The sequence below is a fragment of the Colletotrichum tamarilloi genome, assembly GCF_030869305.1.
Source record: "Colletotrichum tamarilloi strain Tom-12 chromosome Unknown Scaffold_23.1, whole genome shotgun sequence".
In the NCBI taxonomy this organism is placed as follows: Eukaryota; Fungi; Ascomycota; class Sordariomycetes; order Glomerellales; family Glomerellaceae; genus Colletotrichum; species Colletotrichum tamarilloi.
This window is the reverse complement of record NW_026849406.1, coordinates 311,878-332,007: the sequence shown is the minus strand read 5'-3', so window position 1 is coordinate 332,007 and position 20,130 is coordinate 311,878. Positions and strand designations below refer to the sequence as shown.

The 20,130-nt window shown below is 49.5% G+C and overlaps 9 protein-coding genes across 9 annotated transcripts; 4 read left to right on the top strand and 5 right to left on the bottom strand.

Annotated features, from left to right (window-relative positions):
* Positions 1-918: 918 nt before the first annotated feature.
* On the bottom strand, positions 919-2,684 carry CTAM01_07495 (cytochrome P450; the record flags this gene model as incomplete). Its single annotated transcript, XM_060523517.1, has 4 exons — positions 919-1,085; positions 1,157-1,435; positions 1,497-1,633; positions 1,693-2,684. 4 exons carry the CDS (start codon positions 2,682-2,684, stop codon positions 919-921), a joined length of 1,575 nt encoding a protein of 524 aa, XP_060381893.1.
* A 670-nt stretch (positions 2,685-3,354) lies between these two features.
* CTAM01_07494 (uncharacterized protein) lies at positions 3,355-4,794 on the top strand (the record flags this gene model as incomplete). The annotated part of the gene is made up of 2 exons (XM_060523516.1): positions 3,355-4,558; positions 4,622-4,794. Coding segments are annotated over 2 exons (1,377 nt in total), but the record flags the coding sequence as incomplete, so codon positions are not given.
* A 492-nt stretch (positions 4,795-5,286) lies between these two features.
* On the bottom strand, positions 5,287-7,802 carry CTAM01_07493 (glycosyl hydrolase family 3 N terminal domain-containing protein; the record flags this gene model as incomplete). Its single annotated transcript, XM_060523515.1, has 3 exons — positions 5,287-7,231; positions 7,290-7,605; positions 7,664-7,802. 3 exons carry the CDS (start codon positions 7,800-7,802, stop codon positions 5,287-5,289), a joined length of 2,400 nt encoding a protein of 799 aa, XP_060381891.1.
* A 1,086-nt stretch (positions 7,803-8,888) lies between these two features.
* CTAM01_07492 (FAD binding domain-containing protein) lies at positions 8,889-10,621 on the top strand (the record flags this gene model as incomplete). The annotated part of the gene is made up of 4 exons (XM_060523514.1): positions 8,889-9,230; positions 9,302-9,999; positions 10,081-10,292; positions 10,347-10,621. The coding sequence occupies 4 exons, from the start codon at positions 8,889-8,891 to the stop codon at positions 10,619-10,621; spliced, it is 1,527 nt and encodes a 508-aa protein (XP_060381890.1).
* Positions 10,622-11,385: 764 nt separating this feature from the next.
* Positions 11,386-12,391, bottom strand: CTAM01_07491 (uncharacterized protein; the record flags this gene model as incomplete). The annotated part of the gene is made up of 2 exons (XM_060523513.1): positions 11,386-11,629; positions 11,688-12,391. The coding sequence occupies 2 exons, from the start codon at positions 12,389-12,391 to the stop codon at positions 11,386-11,388; spliced, it is 948 nt and encodes a 315-aa protein (XP_060381889.1).
* An 869-nt stretch (positions 12,392-13,260) lies between these two features.
* On the top strand, positions 13,261-14,579 carry CTAM01_07490 (uncharacterized protein; the record flags this gene model as incomplete). The annotated part of the gene is made up of 3 exons (XM_060523512.1): positions 13,261-13,326; positions 13,429-13,509; positions 13,569-14,579. The coding sequence occupies 3 exons, from the start codon at positions 13,261-13,263 to the stop codon at positions 14,577-14,579; spliced, it is 1,158 nt and encodes a 385-aa protein (XP_060381888.1).
* Positions 14,580-14,692: 113 nt separating this feature from the next.
* On the bottom strand, positions 14,693-16,418 carry CTAM01_07489 (uncharacterized protein; the record flags this gene model as incomplete). Its single annotated transcript, XM_060523511.1, has 4 exons — positions 14,693-14,941; positions 14,996-15,574; positions 15,643-16,099; positions 16,162-16,418. The coding sequence occupies 4 exons, from the start codon at positions 16,416-16,418 to the stop codon at positions 14,693-14,695; spliced, it is 1,542 nt and encodes a 513-aa protein (XP_060381887.1).
* A 786-nt stretch (positions 16,419-17,204) lies between these two features.
* Positions 17,205-18,160, bottom strand: CTAM01_07488 (NPP1 domain-containing protein; the record flags this gene model as incomplete). Its single annotated transcript, XM_060523510.1, has 2 exons — positions 17,205-17,853; positions 17,910-18,160. 2 exons carry the CDS (start codon positions 18,158-18,160, stop codon positions 17,205-17,207), a joined length of 900 nt encoding a protein of 299 aa, XP_060381886.1.
* Positions 18,161-18,951: 791 nt separating this feature from the next.
* Positions 18,952-20,094, top strand: CTAM01_07487 (uncharacterized protein; the record flags this gene model as incomplete). The annotated part of the gene is made up of 2 exons (XM_060523509.1): positions 18,952-19,491; positions 19,582-20,094. The coding sequence occupies 2 exons, from the start codon at positions 18,952-18,954 to the stop codon at positions 20,092-20,094; spliced, it is 1,053 nt and encodes a 350-aa protein (XP_060381885.1).
* Between the last annotated feature and the right edge of the window lie 36 nt (positions 20,095-20,130).

The following is a 20,130-nucleotide window of genomic DNA, read 5'->3' as shown; positions in this document are numbered from 1 at the left end:
CCCTCAGCCGATCGGTTACCCTGCTAGCGTCTATCAACGCCCACCTCATTATCACCATGTCCGTTCGAAAGGTTGGCTATGAACCCTCCATGACTGTCAACCGCTAAAAATGAGAATGCCAGGTCCATCCCATAGAACCTCAGAATTAACCACACATAGGAGGAAACATCCAGATGCATGGCGGATTGCGTCTCCGGCGCCTAGTGATCAATCAGACAGTCAAACGATGAGTAATGTATCCCGGGCTAACTTCCCTACTCTCTATTATCACATGTCTTCGTTTTCATGGCCTGTACCATAATTCTGGAAATAAAAAGACCTCATGCTCCTATTTGCGTCTCTAACCCCCCGATCCTTTGGAGTAGCCGTTTGTTAAATCGATGGCTGGGGCCCAGTCCATGCCCACCAACAGTCTGAATGTTTGCCTCAAGCTCTCGGCACAGCTCCAATGCCTCTGTCAGGTTTCCCTTGCGCTCGAGGAGTTGCACAAGCTCCCAGACGTGCCATATCCTGTCCGGATGCTCACCATCCATATCGCCGGCATCGGCGTCTTTATCTTTGTCACAAGCCTTGCGCAGGTAATCTTCCGCCTCATCCAAGCGGCCCTGTTGTAGATGTACGTAAGCTAAAGTACCTACCTTGTAGCTTGTCAGCATATGGGCTTCAGGTGCCGGACTTAGGATGCGGGCACGTGGTACAGCTCAATGGTGGCTGCGGGCTTCTTTTTCTCTCACTTGACCACGCCCATTGAGTGACACGATGCAGAAGGTACCATCGGATCTTTTATAGAGAATAAGAGTCGAGTGAGTAATCAGCATAGAATAGCACGAATAGGTATTTGATGATAGCCACCATGACTGGGCACGAGGACATTCCCCGCTGAAGTATAGAGGCGCAACATCGCTCTACAACCACATGTTATTCAAGCAAAACCTTGGTTCCTTCCGCGCTAGTCAAAACGATGCCCAGGTTCTGCTTCTCCCCTCCAACAGGCTCATTGGGTACACCGGGGGGAACTCGAATATTAGGAAATCTTTGCAGGATCTTCACGATCGCATAGCTCGACTCCATTATTGCATAGTCCTCTGTCAAAGAAGTCAATATTACTCGGATGATTTGGGAAAAACGATATTAGTACGGAAGCAATCGCACTTACTGCCGAGACATACGCGTGGTCCACCATGAAAATCTAAGAAGCCACCGAGCCCAGCTTTGCGGATCAAGTCACCGTCTTCCCACCGACTCGGTCGGTATACGCAAGCATCAGGACCATATATAGCTTCGTTTCGATGCAGATGATATGCAGACCACCCGAGGCCGACGCCTTTGCGGAGTAAGACGGGTGATTCGCCATCTGGCCCACCGCCGCGGGGCAAGATGGTAGTACGGATTGCGAAGCGGACATTGACAGGAAGTTGCGGGTACAGACGAAGTGCTAGTCAAACTTGAGTCAATAAAATTATCGAGGCAAGTAAAATAGACTCTTCATGACGTACTCTCATTGAGGCAACACCTCAGGAATGGAAGTTGTTGAATATGTTTCCGCGTAAGAATGCCACTGTTGGGAGTTGCTGCGCTAGCCATCTCGGATCTCAGACGGTCAATTAACTCGGGATTGCGGATGAGGTGGAAACTGTTTCTTGTTCAGCATGCAAGCCAAAAGTTGCATAAAACATGAGTGTGCAAACTGACAATGTCCAGCTGAGAAGACAGGCCGTAGTGTCTCTACCGGCTATAAGAACGTGCAACAACTGATCCCGAACAATGTTTCGATCGTGCGTATCACGCCAGAGGTCTACAATGAAAGAGTATTTAACCATGGCAGCTTCTTCGCCGTATTCCTCCATGAAGTCCAGTGCTTTATCGGAGAAGAAGGTGGCCCAGTCCCGAACGCCCTTGCAAGCGTCTCGGAATTTCTTTGGCGTGTAGAGCCAGGAAAGATCGGCTAGACGAAGTCTTATAGCTGAAATCAACGTCGCATAGTCGGAATTGTCGCGGAGAGCAAGCCTTTCATGTTCGGGGAGGCTGTGATGTGGCTCACCGAAAAGAAGATGCGTAGTGGTACCCAATGTGTACTCAAAAAAGTGAGGCTGCATATCCACAACAGTAGACGTCTGTGACTCGTGCTCAAGAGCGCGGACAAGTATGTCTGTATGCTCTTCAAATGCCGTGAGCTCGGAGTCTCTGATGCGTGAAAATTGACGACGTAATAGCTCCCGAGAGTGGCGCCAAGCTGGCCCGTCTTGCGTGAAGATACCTTCACCTAGCAGGGGCATGAGCCCTATCCGGCGGGAACCTAAGCCAAAATCCTCGAAACGAGTGCTCAAGATTGCTTCGATGTTAACAGGATCGGTTATGATATAGCCTTCTCCGAGAATATCAATCCTCAGAGTCGGAGCAATCTTCATATACCGTGTCTGGAACTCAAGCAAACGGCCGCTAGGCAACGCATCGTACTGGCGCTTGAGAAGGTCAAGCGCAAAAGGCCATCTATATGGTAGAGTTGCCTGTACCGGCTTGCAACCGTGTTGAGCTGCGATAGCTTCCTCTTCCAGCTTAACTTTTCGATATTGCAAATACCATCTGACGCAGTATGCCAGTATTCCTGCGAGAAAAAAGCTGCGCAGAAGGAGAAATGGCCAACCGCTGTGTGCAGTAGGGCTTATAAGAGGTGTGGACAGCATCCTCGTGGAGGTATGGTCAAGGTAATACCCGCAATAGAACACAAGATTGAAGGTTGATAGTCAAGAAGGTGACAGTAATAGCAGACACAAAATCGTAGAAGTAGGCCGAGGGTGATGTAAAGCCTTGGATTTCACGTTCGTGCTAGAGCTACATCACGAATGTTTTGGTGTGAGGATGTTGGCTTCCGGCTGACCAGCTTTACCGGCTTTGGAAAAAAACATCGGGATACATGCTATTCTTGGTCAATTGCATGCTTTGTTGGTTCTGGGATACGTATGCCAGGCACCCAGCCTTGGTATGATATAATGATGATAATCGCAGCCACCCGATTCGATGCCTGATTCCTCTACAGCACTCCAACAGTAGCCGGGCAGATTCTTGTCGTTACACAAGCGAAACCAATCCAATCAATTTTTTCCAGATCCGGAATAACGATGTGTTTGCAGCACCCAAGTTTGCGGCAGGCTGGTACGGCTGGTTGGCGCTAATATCCTTTATCACACCAATGAATTTGCCAAACATCACAAGCCGGCCGGTGATCCAGTTGGTTAAGGTAGACTCGGCTTGGCTTTTTTTTGGGCCCATTTGATAGCCCGGGTTTGCACCCTCTGCTTCCCTGGCTCAAACTTGTCGGTCTTTCACAGGAGCCGAGTTCATTACATCGAGACGTCCCCTGGAGATTATGGTTTGCCTTCAGCCTCCGATCTCATCACCTACATTGGTGTCCCGCTGACAGTTATTGGATTGCTTCCAATCATTTACAATGTTGTTGCCACTCTGATCCATCTGCACAAGATCAAGCGGGTGCTACGCCGCAACGGAATTCCTCCACCACTCCGCTCAGGTATCTTCAACCGCATTGTTGAAGTGGAGTTTCCCAGGTACCGTATTCAATCACCGCAGAGACAAGCCAGTGATGATACCACAGAACATCAACCGATTGTTTCGAATGACGATATTCCTCTAAGGAATCTAAGCTCAACGACATCGACATTGAGAGAAGAATACCTTCCACCGCTACAAGGCGGTGATATCCCCGGAGGTAGTTGGTCATTCTTGAAATGGAAAGGGCACCAACTTGGGACCAGAACCCAAAGAACGCAACCTGGAGACAACCTCCGACAACCACGGGCTCAAATACGTTTCTGGGATCTGATCCTTCGACTTTACCTGTCGGCTTGTGTGACAGTCGATACAACGGGGTGGTGTGAGCTCCAAGAAAGGCCCCTTTGGGTGAGAGGTCGTCACTTGATGACTCTGAGTGACACTCCGCAGGAGTCGACTTTGATACTTCAGGTGGCCTCCTACCATGACTCTGAAAGCTCAATTTCCCTTGAGTTCGTTCGGTCAGGTTTGAGGAGCGACTGGCCGTCTTTCCTCAGAGACGGACCAGTGAGATTCACTACGCATGGATCTATCACTCTCCCGTGTCACCACCACCGGGATCACAAACACCGGGAGCCAGCGAATGAAGTAAAGAGTGATTCCGGTTCAATAATTTGCGATGTGACAAATAATGGGTTGGTAGTTGCATACCCAAGCTCCAGGAAATGTGACTCGTTCAACATCGAACATCTGCGAACCGATAATGATCTCAGTCACCATGGGATTTGGTTCGCCAGTTGCGCAATGGCACTGTACGCGCAAATTTCAACCCCAATTTTGCATTACAGAGTTCCAGCCGATATATGCCGACTGACAAAGCCAGATTCCATCCCGGAAGGCGTTATCAGGTTACTGAATGGCGAGGGAGTCGAAGAAATATCGCCCATATTTACCCGCAAATACCTCAAATCGGAGGGAAGTAGCCAGGAAGAGCAAATACATACATCACCAATAGACAACAACATTTGGAAAGAGAGAGAGATAGAAAGTCAGTGTTTTATGCACGTCTAGAAAGGTGAATTTCGAATATCGTAGCTAATCATGATAGCAGTACGCAAGAAACGCCGCGCTGAATTCGATAGCGACGTCAAACGCATAGAAAATGCTCTTCACACGCCTGCTATGACAGGTACGGAGCTTCGTGAGGCCACCCTCGATTGGTTGCGCCCCCGAGATCACATCCCAGCCATACAGACAATGGAGGAAGCCACAAAGACTATATAGTTTCGTATGGTGACTGAACAAGCTTTTGCTAAGTCTCTGTGCCAAATACTAGATGATTGGAATAAATGGGCGGACAAAGGTGAAATGAGCGTGAAGGACTTTTGCATCATCAATCAAATCAAAGTCACCTTTGCCCAGGCGAGCCTGGTGATCGTAGTTCTTGCTGGTCTCGAGAATGGGCCAGCTTCCGAATTAACATTATGCAGGAATGCGCAGAAAAATGGGAGTATGTGGAACTAGGGTAGTCAGTCGAGCGTCGCGTAGCTGAGAGTCGTAAAATAATATGATTTGAGTTCCGTCTTCCTGCTTTGTCACTATCCGCCCGTTGGTACCATTACGAACCAATGCTCGTCAATTCCTGAGATATAACACGTTTCGGTCTCTTACAAATAATTATAATGAGAGAGGAGAAAACAATACATGGAACGCCTTCAAAGAAAGCGATTCAATCCTGAAAGGGATGGCAGGCAATGTCAAACTTTCTGACACCCTTCACAGCATCGAAAATTTGATCGGTTCCAGAAGGTTCCTCGAACTGAAGCCAACATGGAGTTGAAAATCTCCTACGGGAATGCGCCAAGTCTGAGCATCAGTGTCCCAGTAGCTGAAGTCTCGACGATTCAACTCGAAAGCAACCTCGCGGGTCTCACCTGGACCTAGCTCAACCTTTGAGAAGCCTCGAAGGACCTGGACAGGCGTGCCAGAGGGAGCCGAATCAGTAGGCAGTGACAAGTAGAGTTGAACAACGGTTGCGCCGCTTCGATCGCCGGTGTTCGCCACTTGAATCGTCGCGTTCGCCACGGGAAGGAAGAGGTCGCTCAGAGGTACTGAAGACTCATTCGCAGCGCGAGCCAAAGGTGCCATGTTTGCTGTCAAAGCCTTGACTGAGAGGTCGGACGACAGGTCGAAAGTTGTGTAGCTTAGACCAAATCCAAACTCGTACAGCGGCTCGATTCCCTCGGCGTCGAAATGACGATAATCGATATTCAGACCCTCGGTAAAGTTGGCTTGCCACGCACCAGGAGAAGACACTTCATCGCTTGTCAGGTTCGTAACCGGGATGTCATAGCCCGCTTCAGTCTTTGGAATGGTGTAAGGCAGTCTACCAGACGGGTTGATGTCGCCCCAGAGGACGTCAGCGATGGAATTACCAGTCTGTTCGCCAGGCAGGTGAGCGGCGACGATGGCGCGAACATTAGGATGGCTGGCCCATGGCATGGTGTTGACACCAACGGAATGGGTGATCACAACGGTATTGTTGCACATATTCGCAACCTGCGTGACCACTGCTGTGGAGTTCCAATCTGCCTCAAAGGAGACGCGGTCGAATCCCTCTGCGGCAAAGGTCTTGAGGAAGACGATGCATACATCGGGCACGGGGTAAATGCTATGAAAGTCCCCGGCTGCGAGACGTTCATTGTTGAGGATGTACTGCACGCGAGCCCCAAAGCCCTTGGCTCGCTCCTTGATGGCGTCCAGCGGGGTAACCACGTACGTATGGCGAACGCTACTAGAGCCCCCGCCAATGTCTAAAGTTCCGTACTCGAACCCGACGTTCGTTGCAGGAGGGTCTTGGTAGATCAAGCCATCCGTCAAGTCGCCAGCATCATTGCCAAAGACACCAATGTTCATAGGAGTCATGAGAGGCAGCGTGTTATTGTTTTTGAGCAGGACAACACCGGCGGCCCCTATTTCTCGGATGAGCTTCGCGTGGTCACCACGTACATCTCTGGCAGGAGTGTTGCTGACAAGATCTCCTAAATTTTGTTGATACTGGGTTGCGATGACTGAGAGAGTTGAAGGATCCAGGCTCGGGAAGCTGCTATCATCTTGGCCTAGGAGGTAGTACTGGGTCAAAATACGACGAACCATCTCGTCTAGGCGATTTGTGGAAACGCTGCCATCTTGAACGGCATCTTTGACGTGGCTTCCGAACCATGAAGTACCCTGTCCGGGTACAGTTGTGCCAGGCATTTCCATATCCAGGCCAGCGTTGATAGAGGCCGCAGTTGAGTGTGTGGCATACCAATCAGACACGGTGTACCCCTCAAAACCGAGCTCATCCCGCAGAATACCAGTCAGCAGCTTGGAGTGCTCGCAAGTATATGTCTGGTTGAATCGATTGTAACTACACATGACTGCGGCAGGCTTCGCGTTGATGGCATCCATGAAAGGCCAGAGGTAGAGCTCGTGAAGGGTGCGGTCGTCCATGTTGGTAGATACGGCGTCGATGTTGGATCCATCGGGAAGGGTGACATTAGTGCGTTGCGTTTCTTGCTCGTTGCCGATGAAGTGTTTCGTGATTGACTGAACACCCACGCTTTGGAGGCCTCGAATAGAGCGATCCATCGCGATGCCGGTGAGGTAGGGATCGGGAGAAAACCCCTCCCAGACACGACCTCCAAGCGGATGACGGCCGAGTGGTCCTGCCACGGGACTTGAATTCAACATGTTAGCACAAGAATGCTTTGTTCCATGAGAACGACAAGGTTTACCCTAAGCAAGCATGCATGCCCTTTGCTCGAAATTCTTCGCCGATGGCCACCGCACGACGGTACATCAAGTCCGCATCCCAAGTTGCAGCAGCTGTCAAACCCGCTGGAAACACACTTGTAAGATCGGCACGGTTCACGCCAGACGAACCGTCTGAGTAACAGATGCCAGAGAAGTTGAGACGCGGGATTGCACCAATGCTGCCGATGCAACCAAGGCCGGTCAGCGGGTTCGCACCGGTGACGACTGCCGTTTTCTCTTCGAGGGTAAGTTCTGCTAGAATTGCATTGGCCTTCGAAACTGCGGTGTCCCAGTCAACTTCATGATTGTTAGCTGCCACTTCCACCGCCTGTTTGGAATACGATCATCAGCTTACCAAACGTGTTAGCTACAGCGGAGGCAAGGCCAGCGCAAAGCAACGCAGAAAAGACAGTCGAACGCATCTCAGTGTTCTCAATGGCTCTGGGTGTAAGAAGTAGGTAAATCATGGATTGAGATCGGACAGAAAGAGCCATGAATTGAAAGGAGGTCACTCTTATAAACATTGAACACCAACATTACAAGCCTCTGCATAGGTGCATCGATTCCAAGTCGGTGAGCCAGGCTCAAGGCCTCTTCCTTCCTCCAAGTTTGCCTCACCAAAATTGCAGATACCGATCGTTGACCTAAGGGATCTCGAGATTGGGGGACTAAATACACGTATTTGCGAAAGTCGATCTACACTTCCCGAAATGGAAATGTTTCGGCGCGGGTCGTAAAGTCTGGGCCCGGCATACACGTATTTCTACACTGCCACATTCGGGCCGGTGTTGAGCTTAAGAAATTACGACTCTCTAATGTTCTCTGTCAAATGGGTGTCAACATAGGATGTTGGCCAATCAAAGATTATAACGCTTACTTACCTGCATATTATTGCTATTATTCTTCTTATTCCTTTTATTTTTATCATTTCCACTCTTACTCTTATTTCTTGAAAATTCATTAGAGAACACTCTTCAAACAAAGAACAAAATAAGGGGTGGTAGAAAAACCAAAGGAACAGAGCTAAGGGGGGTATTACCTATTAAGCGGCAAACGATTTCGTGACCCCCTGGCTTGCTCCTGTGTTGAGTTTCGGGTGCCGGGAATTGATCTTGTTCCGTCAAGACTACACAGTATTCTTGATGTCAAAAAGAAGAAGAAGAAAAAAGGAAAAGGAACAGAAAATGGAGGTGTCTGTGTAGAGTGGGCCTTGTAGGCAATCAGCTCCACTTACACACCCATCTACCTTGCAGCATACTTGATGATGATGCTGATGGTGGGTGTTGTGGACAGTCAATATCCCTCAGGAGATCGCTATCTAGTGCCCTTAGTTTTTGGAAGCTAGTGAGATACACGTATCTCGGAAGGTAGTATTCTCTGGCTTGTTGCCTATCAAGCGTATACAAATCGCTTGTTTTATGCACCGCCAATGGCCGGTCTTTTTGACCTCACGATCGGAATTAACTTAAGAACTCGCCTCGCCTACTTCGAGAACCTAAGATTGTTTTCTGCAAACCACCGTTTCGAACTGTCCCTGCTTTGATTAGATCTCTTTAACCAAACGTCTGCCTTTTTCAATCATGTTCTCAAGCTTACTTCTCGCTGCCCTATCAGGAGCGGTAGCTGCAACCTCCTTTGCCAACCCGGGAAACCTCACTCTCGAGTACTTGGAATCCCTGCCAACCTTGAGTTCTGGGACGGAATGTGCCTGCAACCAGCTGTTAAAGAGATTTGGAAATGCCCTCCTGAGCATGAACTCAACTGACTATACGACTCAAGCCCAAGACTTCTACGACATCCGGGCAGTCCTTGAACCAAGATGCATTTTCATGCCGACGGATGCGCTACAGGTAGCCTCAGGCATGTCGATCCTCGCATCCTGTGGTGCGCAGTTCGCCATTCGTGGGGGCGGTCACATGAATGTAAGCAATCATTGTCGTTGCTGCTGCTGTTCTCTTGCTCTCGTGGGGTGCTGACGAGACTTCACGTCCAGTTTCCGGGATCCAATGACATAGACAACGGCGTCTTACTTGCACTTAACCTCCTGAACGACATTGAGATAAGCCCCGACAACTCGACTGTCAGTGTCGGACCCGGCAACAGATGGGTAGATGTCTACGAAGCCCTCGCACCGTATGATCTCTACTGCATCGGAGGTCGCATGAAGACAATTGGGGTCTCTGGACTTTCGTTGATTGGAGGCTTCCACTACTTGACGAATAAATATGGGTTTGCAATGGACAACGTCGTGAGCTACGACGTTGTACTCGGCAACGGAACTCAGGTAGTCGCGAGTACAACCTCTAACGTTGACTTGTTCTGGGCATTGAAGGGTGGCGCGAACAACTTTGGAGCTGTGACAAAGTTTGTCATCAAGACTTTGCCTATTCCAAAGATTAGCACCACTCTGCAGGTCTTTGACGAGTCTGTGGTCCGAGAGTTCATCGACGCTACAGTTGATTTGGCGAAAAACCAAAACCCCGAGGTCGGCGCCGGTTCCATCATCACCATCACATACAACACCACTACCAAAGGCATTTCTGCCGTAGTTCGAGGTGTGCAAGAAGGCATTGAGTCACCACCCTCGAGCTTTCATAAGTTTTCAGACCTTCCGTCTGTCTTGACTGAGAATGTGGTCCAACGCCCCCTTGATTGGCATGCGCAGTTGGATAGCCCGTTCCAAATGTTCAGGTACGATCTCGCCGTCCTGAAAACGCAAAGAGTCAGATCCGGGTGATGCCTTCATTCAATACTAATGTCACATTGCCGCAGAATTCAATTCGGTCACAAAACGATGAAAGCAGATGCAGATCAACTCTACCGTATTTATGAGGCCTGGAAAGCTGCCGTTGAGGACATCAGTGACGTGGAAGGTCTGATCGCGACTCTTGTTCTGAACACAATGGCGGCGAGCGCAATGAGAGTAGCCAAGAACAATGGGATTGGTAACACCTGGGGCCTGGACGATACCGAGCCATTGATCAGTAAGTTTCAAAGAGACCTGATTAGACGTACATCGCTAATGCTACAACACTTAGTTTGGCAAACATCTACCGCATGGGACAGTGAGGAGAGCGACTTACGTGTGACGAACTTTGCTCGCGGGGTTCTTGACGATATGCATGCTGAAAATCAGGCGAAGGGTCTTGCCTCAGAGTTCATCTACATGGGTGACGCAGCCGAGTTCCAGAATCCGTTTCTTGGGTTTCCTGCCGAGAACCTCGTGAGGATGAGAGACGTAAGGGCGGCTTATGACCCATTGGAGGTTTTCACGCGACAGAATTGGGGAGGATTCAAGCTTCCCAGGACTTGAAAGCACACTCCATGAGCCAGTAGTGTTGTGACTGTCGTGTGTAGATTCTAAACCTTCGTCTCATGCTGTGCCTCGAGCGCTTGCTGTAAGTCTTGCCGCTAACATTGCCGTCGATCGGCTACTTGATCTTCTGCCTACAACTTTTCGGTAAAGCTACTCGATGAAGGTCAAAATTCCAATTGTATTTCTTTATCTTCGTGTAACTCATCAAGTTCAACCTCAAAAAAAAACTGTAACATAATAGCTCCTCAGGGCATTTCTCAATTCTTGAGAAAATTGCAACATCCAAGTGCGTGGAGGAAATTATGAACGCCATGGGCTCCTTGAACCGGTTGGTCTATGAATGGATCTCGCATTAACACTGAAAGGTGCATTCTGACATAGGCAGAATGTGGTAGACAGGGCATAGGCCTCATAACTCAGGACTTGCTGCCAAACTTTGAGATCTCATAATTTCTCATTATTAGAATGGAGTCTAATATTCACCCGAATTCTTGATTCCTCGACTCTAAGGCCGTTTCCCGTTCATTTGATGAAGCGTATGTGTTCAAGTCACCTCGCAATGCATAAGCGATATCGTCGTCATCTGAATTGGAGGTTTTAGGTTGGCCGAAGATATTAACATTGCTAAGACATCTAAGATGAACAAAAGAAACACGACATCAGATAAAGTGACTCTTTCTAGAAAAATTCCCACGGAGTTCATTCCATAGATTTCTTGGATGCCAGAGACAAAGGCATTTCCACAGTTTAGAAGCCTCAACTCAGTGACCACCATATTCTCTCTCATGAGTACTCTTGGGAGCCCACCTTGCACTCAGATCTTGAGCGCTGGAGGTTCCCAATGACACGAAACTTCTCAACTCCTGTGATCCTTCGGCGGAAATGACGTTTCCGTCTTCACCCACGGTCATTACCCTGCTGGGATGGAACACAGCTAGTATGAAAGTGACGAGAAAGATAAGAGCCGCGTCGAAGACGTAGAGGAACACCTCTGTGGTTTGCAAGCTGATAGTATGAGTAATTAGTGACTAGAAAAGGAAGCAGAAGACTTGACAAAACTCACTATCCATTATAGCCTTGGATGTACTCAATGACGCGGAAAAGTGAACGGATCAAGACCAGTACACTAACGCCGTATAAGACCCAAAGAAACTTCTCCCATGAGGCAGCGTATCTCAGATTCTGACCTCTGTCTTGAGAAACGCGCCAATGAAAAACTGCTGTGACGGCAATGAAAAGAGCAAAGCCAACGAGCTGGATGAAAAGACCAACAATGATGACGTTTTCTCCCAGTTGAATCTTGCTCGGCGACTTGGCATTGGTGAGAATACCCCCACCTCCGCTCTGTACCAGAAAGGAGAGGATATCACTCGTGATGAAAACTTTCGTAAGAATTGTCGGCTTGACCGGGCTGTAGTCTTGGCCGTTTGATAGAATGATGAGGCGACCTAGCATGCCGTAGATAGAAGCTGCGAGCAACGACGGGGCGATGAGCAGCATGAGAGACTGCAGTGCGTATGGCATTACCTGCCAATTCGGGGTTTGAGCTGCCGATATGGCACGTGCAACATAACCAAGGATTTCGCAGATGATGCCGACGATGAATGGAATGAAGAAGCGGGTTTGTTTCTTGTAAAGAAAAATCGCGTGAGCGGCAAGAGTTGAAGAGAATAGGGCGATGAAGACGCATGCGGCAGCCAGTGAAGGGTCGTATAAGTAAAGAGATGCCATGACCTGGCTGTCGCTTCGCTGATGTATCGATGTCATGGTGGTTCGGGTATCGATAGGAAGTGATAGATCTTTGATTGCGGTCTAAGCCAAGCTTTTATAAATCGATTTAGAAATGTGGTAGCTTCCGAGTTATTCCTTTTGCAACTTCTTGAATCGTCTGTCATTGGCATTGACTCTTATACTGATAAAAGATTCTGGCCGACGAGATGCCCGGTCTCAAACACGAATAATTCACTAGCATGTATCCCCTCGGTCTCGATCTTATCCTTGAGATATTCAACTCAGCCTCTACCCTGAAATAGCATCTTTGTGGATTGTACGTATGGAGTGTCTGCCGTATAGAAGTTGTGTCCCCTGAGCTACTAATCGCGACAGTCACTATGTCTGTATCAGCATTTATTGTGGTGGCTTAGCGACTGTGTGACAATCTCACGCTACCGGTACGGCGAGAAATTTGCTATGTTGCTGCCTGGGAGGACAGTTGACCAATCTTGTCGGTATCAGAAGATGCGTTGCTCCTCTTAACATCAGACTAGAGAACTTCGATCTCGGCCCTAAAAAGATGGATCCTGGTTTGCAAGAGGGCCGACGACCCGAGATACACATAAATGCTTGTCTTATGGAGAATTGTGGAGATACGCGTATTCAATCCTAGCCATCAGGGGTACGGATGTAACATCAACGAACGCTCAGCCAACTAATTAAATACTTGGACCCTGCTTTGTGCTACCTAGCGATGTTGTCAGCTGCTGACCGGACTTAATGCATTTCATACCGTCAAGTTCAGAGGGAGAGTCGAATCATGACATGAAGAGCTTTATCCTTTCCCATGGCCGGCAGTTCATCCTTTGAAAGCAGAGGAGCAACAAACTGAAAAGAAAATTTCCAAAGGATATCCAATCGCCATGTTACGTCGTCAACACAAGAAAAGTCGTAAAGGCTGCACTGAGTGTAAGCGGCGACATATGCGAGTAAGCTGTTTCTCGAACCAGCATTATCATTGGCTCTTTCCCTTCTCAAGATTTCTCTCGTGCATAGCATCTGATAGACTGACATTCTTTGCTTTTGAATAGTGCGATGAACAACGGCCCACATGCTTCAACTGCATCAAGGCCGACCGCCTCTGTTCTTTTGGCGAGGAGCCATACATACGGGTAAGTCAGCCACGCCCATTTGCGAAGGCAAATACGTGTAATTGACCAAACCAAACAAGGGCCATGATGTGTCCCCTCGATCGAATCATCACTCTGCTAGGACATCACCAGATTTCCAGCCAAACGGAGACCCCGACGCCGTCAACATGCTTCACATGGAATTACTTCTCCACTTCAGCTTCGACGTCTACGTTCCCGAATTCGATGACAACCTGGGGAGACCTGCAACCGAGCTGGTTCTGGACATCGCCCAGGAGGCACCTTTCTTGATGCAGGGGGTCCTGGCCATGTCTGCACGCCATCTTTCCATTATTCGGCCCGAGAAGTCGGCGCTTTACCTCGATCAAGCAGTCAGGTTGCAAACCAGAGCGATCGAAATGTTCAACATGACGCACCATGAAGAAGGCAGGAGCACATGCGTAGCCCGACTGTTGTTTTCTTCTGTCCTTGGCCGCCACATCTTGGCTGATGTGCTTCGTGATGATGGCCTGGACTTCCCTAGTTTCTTGAATCGCTTCACTCACGGCGTTAGGATTCATGGCGGAGTCAAAGCCATCGCCGCTCAACAAGATTGGGTTTCTCTTTTGGAGACTGAATTTGGCCCGCTGATGACCAGGGGATTGGCTGCGGACATGTACCATAAAACCATTGAGCCAAACGAGACTCTGCAGTCTCTCATAGCTCACTCATCCAACTTGGATGAAGAGGAAAGGTCAGCATGTGAGATGGCACTTCGACTGGTGGATACCGGCCTCCATGACCTAAGGGATCCAACCAGGGTGGAGTGCGGACGACGGATGATGTTTACCTGGTCGATCATGCTGTCTGATCTTTACATCTGCCTTTTGGAGCGCCAGGCCCCGGAGGCGTTGGTGATTTTAGCACGATACAGCATGTTTCTTCACTTCGGTAGGAGCTTTTGGCAGATCGGAGAGGCCGGGCCGCACCTTCTACATGCCATCAGTGCTCACCTGGGACCGATGTGGCAGCCCTGGCTATCATGGCCGGAAGAGATTCACGATGTTGAGCATGGGACATTTTCTGGGACGCAAGGAAATGTTCTTGCGTAATCATCTGGAGGGTCAAAGGAGGAAGCATTAGGTATTGGAGACTCTCAATTACTAATACATGTTTAATCGCATGGCCCCCAACAAGTCTTGTTATGAACAAAGACGGGAAACCTTTACAACTTGGAGTTGAATCTGCCCCGTATGCGCTCCCCGAAGACGTAGAATGATACCAGGATTGGAACAAGACTCAATGCAATGAACCCCAACAAGCTATTCCCCCAACCCAGGCCCAAAGCGTCATACATTTCCAGTCCAGACAAGGGCAATAGAGCACCAAGGAGCGACCTCAAAATTGTCAGTGCCGCTGTCACTGAGGCGGCATATTGCGGATAGGCATCAATGAGATAGTTTTGAATACATGTCTGCCCTGTTGTTAGTAAATATAAGCAAGATCTACTAAGTGTTTTCGAACTTACCATTATACCCATCAATCCAATACACATAACCATGACGCCCAACATCGGAACAATCCAGTGGACCCCATTCTGTACCGTCCAGCCGTAGAGAAACAAGCCGAATGGTAAAGCCAACGCACAAGGAACAGTCATGATTGGTTTCAATCGGTCTTCGGGCTTGTGCTCTAAGCCTCTGGCTTTCGTCCGCTTCACAATCAAGTCGGTCAACTGCCCAAAACCGATCACGCCAACGACCATGCCAATGCCGGCGGGAAGGAAAGAGAGACCGCTCGAACCCTCGTCAAATCCATAGTATTCTGTGTAGACAAAAGTGAAAGTTGCTACCAGGAGGTACAGGATGCCGTAAGAAATAGCGATGTAGAGGGCGTTGAGAGTGACCACAGGAGTGGCTACCAAGAGCTTGATCGGGCGCATGGCGGCAAGACGGAGTTTCTCTGACATACGGGTCTGTTGTTCGAGTCTGCTTCGTATCTCTTGGTTTCCAGTCTTCTTCCGAAGACGGCTGGCTTTGTGCTCTAGAATAGCAGGGGGGTACGTTTCCCGTAATACAAGAATTGAGACTGGTATGAATAGTCCTGCCTGAAAGAGCGCCGTCAGTCTTGGAAGTTCCTAACGACATATCGTAAGACCGAGAGACATGAACTTACTAGAATACTGATAAGCCAAAACACCCACCTCCATCCAGCGGCGCGAATGAGATAACCGCCGGCGACCGGCCCAACACATGGGCCCAACAAGGGACCCAGCGCCCAGATTGAAACGGCTCTACCTCGCTTCTCGGGCGGCATCATATCTGCGATGCTTCCGCTCCCAATAGTGAGGGGAACAACGCCAGATAGACCCATCAAGAGGCGAAAAACAAGCAACATTCCGATGCTACTGCTCAGCGCTGTCCCGATTGTGAATCCTGTGAAGAGGATATTCCCAAAGATGTAGAGGTATCTGCGGCCGTATAGTTCGCTGATCGGGGCTACAAACAGAGGTCCAAGGGCGAATCCGAGGACGTAGATCGAGAGCAGAAAGGTTGCAGTAACGGAGCTGTCATCGTGAAATTCTTCCACGATAAGGGGAATGCCAGGCGCGAACATTGAGGAGCCCAGAGGTCTGGAAATGTCAGCACCAACCAAGAGATATTTCAAGAAGCCAAGAGCCTGAGAATTACTGACGTAACTACGCTGAGAAGAGACAGTATGGCGATGTTCAGCCCCTTCTTTTCATCTGACCAATTCAAGGGGTGCTCAGGGTCGCATTGCCCGTCCCAATCGATGATGAGAGCTTCTGCGTCCACTGCATGGACAGCTTCAGGATCATGATTCTGTATGGGGGCCTTCGAGGCAAGGTTCTGAGCTTGTGGCTCTGGCATATCTGGTAGGATTATGTTGGGAGCCTCAGGAGCAGCTTTCGAATCCGATGTTCCTTCCATAACTGCAAACGAGATCAAAATTCTCACTCGAAAGAATTCGAGGACCATTCTGCACATATGGACTTTTAGTATCAGACAGCCCCTGTTATCGGCCGTGGTAAACCGCATGGTATCAGAAGACGCACAACCCCTGAAACACGCGTATTTGATGTGGGAACGTTTAGTTCCCGTGGTCATTACAGGCATTCAGCAACAACTCCGAACCGAGCAATGATGGAATCATGCGGAATGTGTCCAACAAGCTTCTAGCGGCGTGTTGGTTGCACTCCGGTATTTTCTGGCCCAGCTCCAGGAGGATCCGGGACTCCGCGCCGTCTGTGGGTAGGCGGAGCTGTTCAGTAATTTTCAACCTCGGCTGATTGGAAGTCTCTTAAGGATTTTCTGGAAGTTGAGGCCAAGTGCGGAAGTCTCAAAAGACGTCATCGATAGACAGAATAAGAAGATCGGTCGATATGCTATGATGTAAGTCGGCACGCTTGACCCTTGCATTCCATTTTGACGTCGCTCCTACACCACATCACACCAAAAGCCCTGCTTCTACACACGGTGTAAAGGAGTCGATTATTTTTCATCAAAATTCGTCCATGATCACACTGAATTCAGCAATGACTGAAGGTCATTTGCGTTGCAGGCATGATGGATGGTAGACCCAAGATTGAACTCAAAGAGACACTGCCAAGGACAATCACCCAAAATCAGTGATATCACATCACTTTTTCAATTGCGAATATTACTCAGCTGTTCAATAATCACTTAGACTGTCTCTGTTTGTCTTCATTGATGTATCTAATTATCAACAGGAGGCAGAGGAATTGCAATAGGCTCTTGCTCGCCAGGTGCCAAGTCAGGACCATCAGGGTCCGGGATGTCTTTGGTACAGTCCTGCCCGTCCTTCAAACCGTTGTAGAATATCTGTTGATAAGCCCCATCGAGGGATCCTTGGATATTGGCATCGTTGAACGGCACTTGGGTCTTTTCGTATTTGACGTCAGTCAAGGCCTGCCTCGCTGGGCTAGGTAACGAGCTCCACGCGATAAGAGTGCGATTGGAGGCCGCGGATATGTCTGTATCTTGAAAAGGTGCCATGGCGTTATCGTGGATTGAGACAATCGGGTTCGTGGGTGAAGTTCTGAATTTGAGGTCACCGACAGCCGTAGTACCCCATCTCAAGTGGTCGACCGTGTATGAGATGCCAACGACACGGTATGAGGAGGGTTTCTCGGCGTTGCAACCCCATCGATTTATCCAGACCACAACGCTGGCCCAGTAGTGGCGGTGCCCCTCATCGTTTCCCTTGCCCCACCGAACCTTGGGGAAGTAGTAGCTGTAAATGATGGCATCACGTCCGTGACTGCTTCCGTGGCGAGCGTAGACTTGGCCGGCGCCGCCGTTGCCGCAGCCTGATCTCCCGCCGCCTGTAGGCTTCAGACCTGCTCTATTTATTCCATTAGATATGATTTTGTTTTTATGACGAACAACGTGGAGGCTTACCCAAGAGCCCCGCTGGCATCAACTGCAGGATATGGATCACAACCTCCAGTGACGGCAAGGAACGGGTTAAATCTACGTTCCAGACGACCGTCTGTCCCGGGAGAGGAGTCCTGTTTGAAAGGTGTGATCATATCATGATTGGCCCATGGATGACCACCTGAATCATCGCCTCCGCGAGGCAAGATGGCAGCTAGGGCAGCCTCCGAGAAGAGGAGGCATACTGTAAGAAGGTGCTGAGCTCTCACAAACATGTTGTCAGTGGATGTATAAGTTGAGCTGAGACAGAGGTTACAACACTAGCGAGTCGCTGATGGGATATCTCGAGAGGTGCGCATACTTAAGAGATAATGATAACGATGTTGATATGGGCATTAGTGGTTGACTCCGATAAATTCTGCCCGCCCTGCTTCAAGTTCTCAGTCGTCGTCCATTTGAGTTTGATTAGACGGCTTCGCCGGCCGCCGCACGGCACGGCACAGTGGCCAGTGCCACCAGAAGCTTCTTGGTCATGGCGAATAAAATAACGAGAATTAGACTATGGACTGCCAAACTTGGGCAATTACATGACTATCTGCCTTCGGCAATATCGACGGTGTTTGCGTTCATCTCGTCCGCAAGAGCTAGCTCAAATACCTCCAAGATATACGCGCCGATTCATCGAAGCTTTTTTACCAGTGGAGTCATTGCTCATTGTAAGTTTCCTAATATCATTGAACTGGATAAAATTAGTGTTCTTGCCAGGAGCTAGCAACTCCCCGTTGTGCCATTCCCGCATTGAATTACTCCCGCCAAGAATGAGGCTACAGCTGACTTCTAAGGAACGAGGCACTTCATATATTACCGAACGCCAGGAAAACTTAAAGCCAATGGTCATTTCCGCAATATGCTCACTCATTCTGGATGCGCTGGAAGATGTGATTTAGGTAATGCTTCTTTACATTATCTAAACGACATCCGGCTTACGTCCAGTTTTTTCCCTCCGAAGCTTTCATTTCTACTTGCCCATTGTGTCTCTTAAAGCCATCAAGACTTCTAACTTACAATGTCAAGCACGTCAAACTCCTTCGGGGCAAGCGGTCTTCGCCTCCTCTTGTCATGGGCAGTCCTCCAAGTAGCCCTCGTTGGCGCATCCCCCACACCAGTCGCAAGACCCGACACTCTTCCCTACCCTGACCACGAACCTCTCGCCAAGCGAGTCGTAGGACAGTTCCCCAGCTTTCCGAATGATTACAGTGGTCGCGTCCAAAAGGGTGTCTACCTCCGTACGCTCATGCCGCTGAGTGACGCGGAGGCGACGCGCCATAACCGCGGGGTCAGCGTTGCGAGCCCATGGCAGAACCAGGCCGCCGTCGAACAGTGGGGGTGGACGCGCGAAATTAACTGGGCGCCGTTCAACACTAACGGCGGCGACGAGTTCAGTGACGGCGATGACTTTGACCAGTTTGAGACCTCACCTGGTTTCGGTAATCTCATGGACGATGTCTTCGCAGACCCGAGTCATCCAGTAGACCCGATGGAGAATGGGCTGTCTACATTCCTGCATGCAAATGACTTCACACTCCGGGATGGCTCGTGGGGAGAGGTCAGTTCTGAATTTCGGCTCCTACGAAGCCGTCAATTTCGGCCTTCAATATTCTGGATCTCTTACTAACATGTTACTCTCTTCCTCCAGCCATCACAAGCCTCCTACCAAAACGTCTTCAACCCTCGCTCAGGAGCAATCATCTTTGACAGAGACTTCAGCCCCCGATATCAAATAGCCGAAAGCGGTGCCGGCGACGTCCCAGAACTTGAACAGCTCTCCGACCTCGCCTACTTCCAATGGCTCGATGCCTGCGCAGCAAAGCGTGTTCGTCCTAACAACATTAACCTCATATTCCAGTCTCACATCACCTATGTCCCCAGCTTTAACCTCATTGCGCAGGCTCTGTATGACGCCGGGTACCGCAGGGTGCCAGGTTGGGGCGAGAGGGCGACATTTTCAATGGATTCTCGGCCGGGATTGGCCATTCTCGGGAGCACGCACGGCGCCGCTCCGGCCTTGTTCCTCATCCAGCACAAAGCGACATTTGGCCGGAAAGTAATTACGGAAGTGACAGTATGGGGAGGCGCGAGCGGTTTCAGTTTCAGAGCGAACCCAGAAGTTGAGACTCTGAACTTGAGATTCACCGTGAGGGACGCCTGAGCAATTTCTCCACGACATCAAGGAGGCTCTAGAATA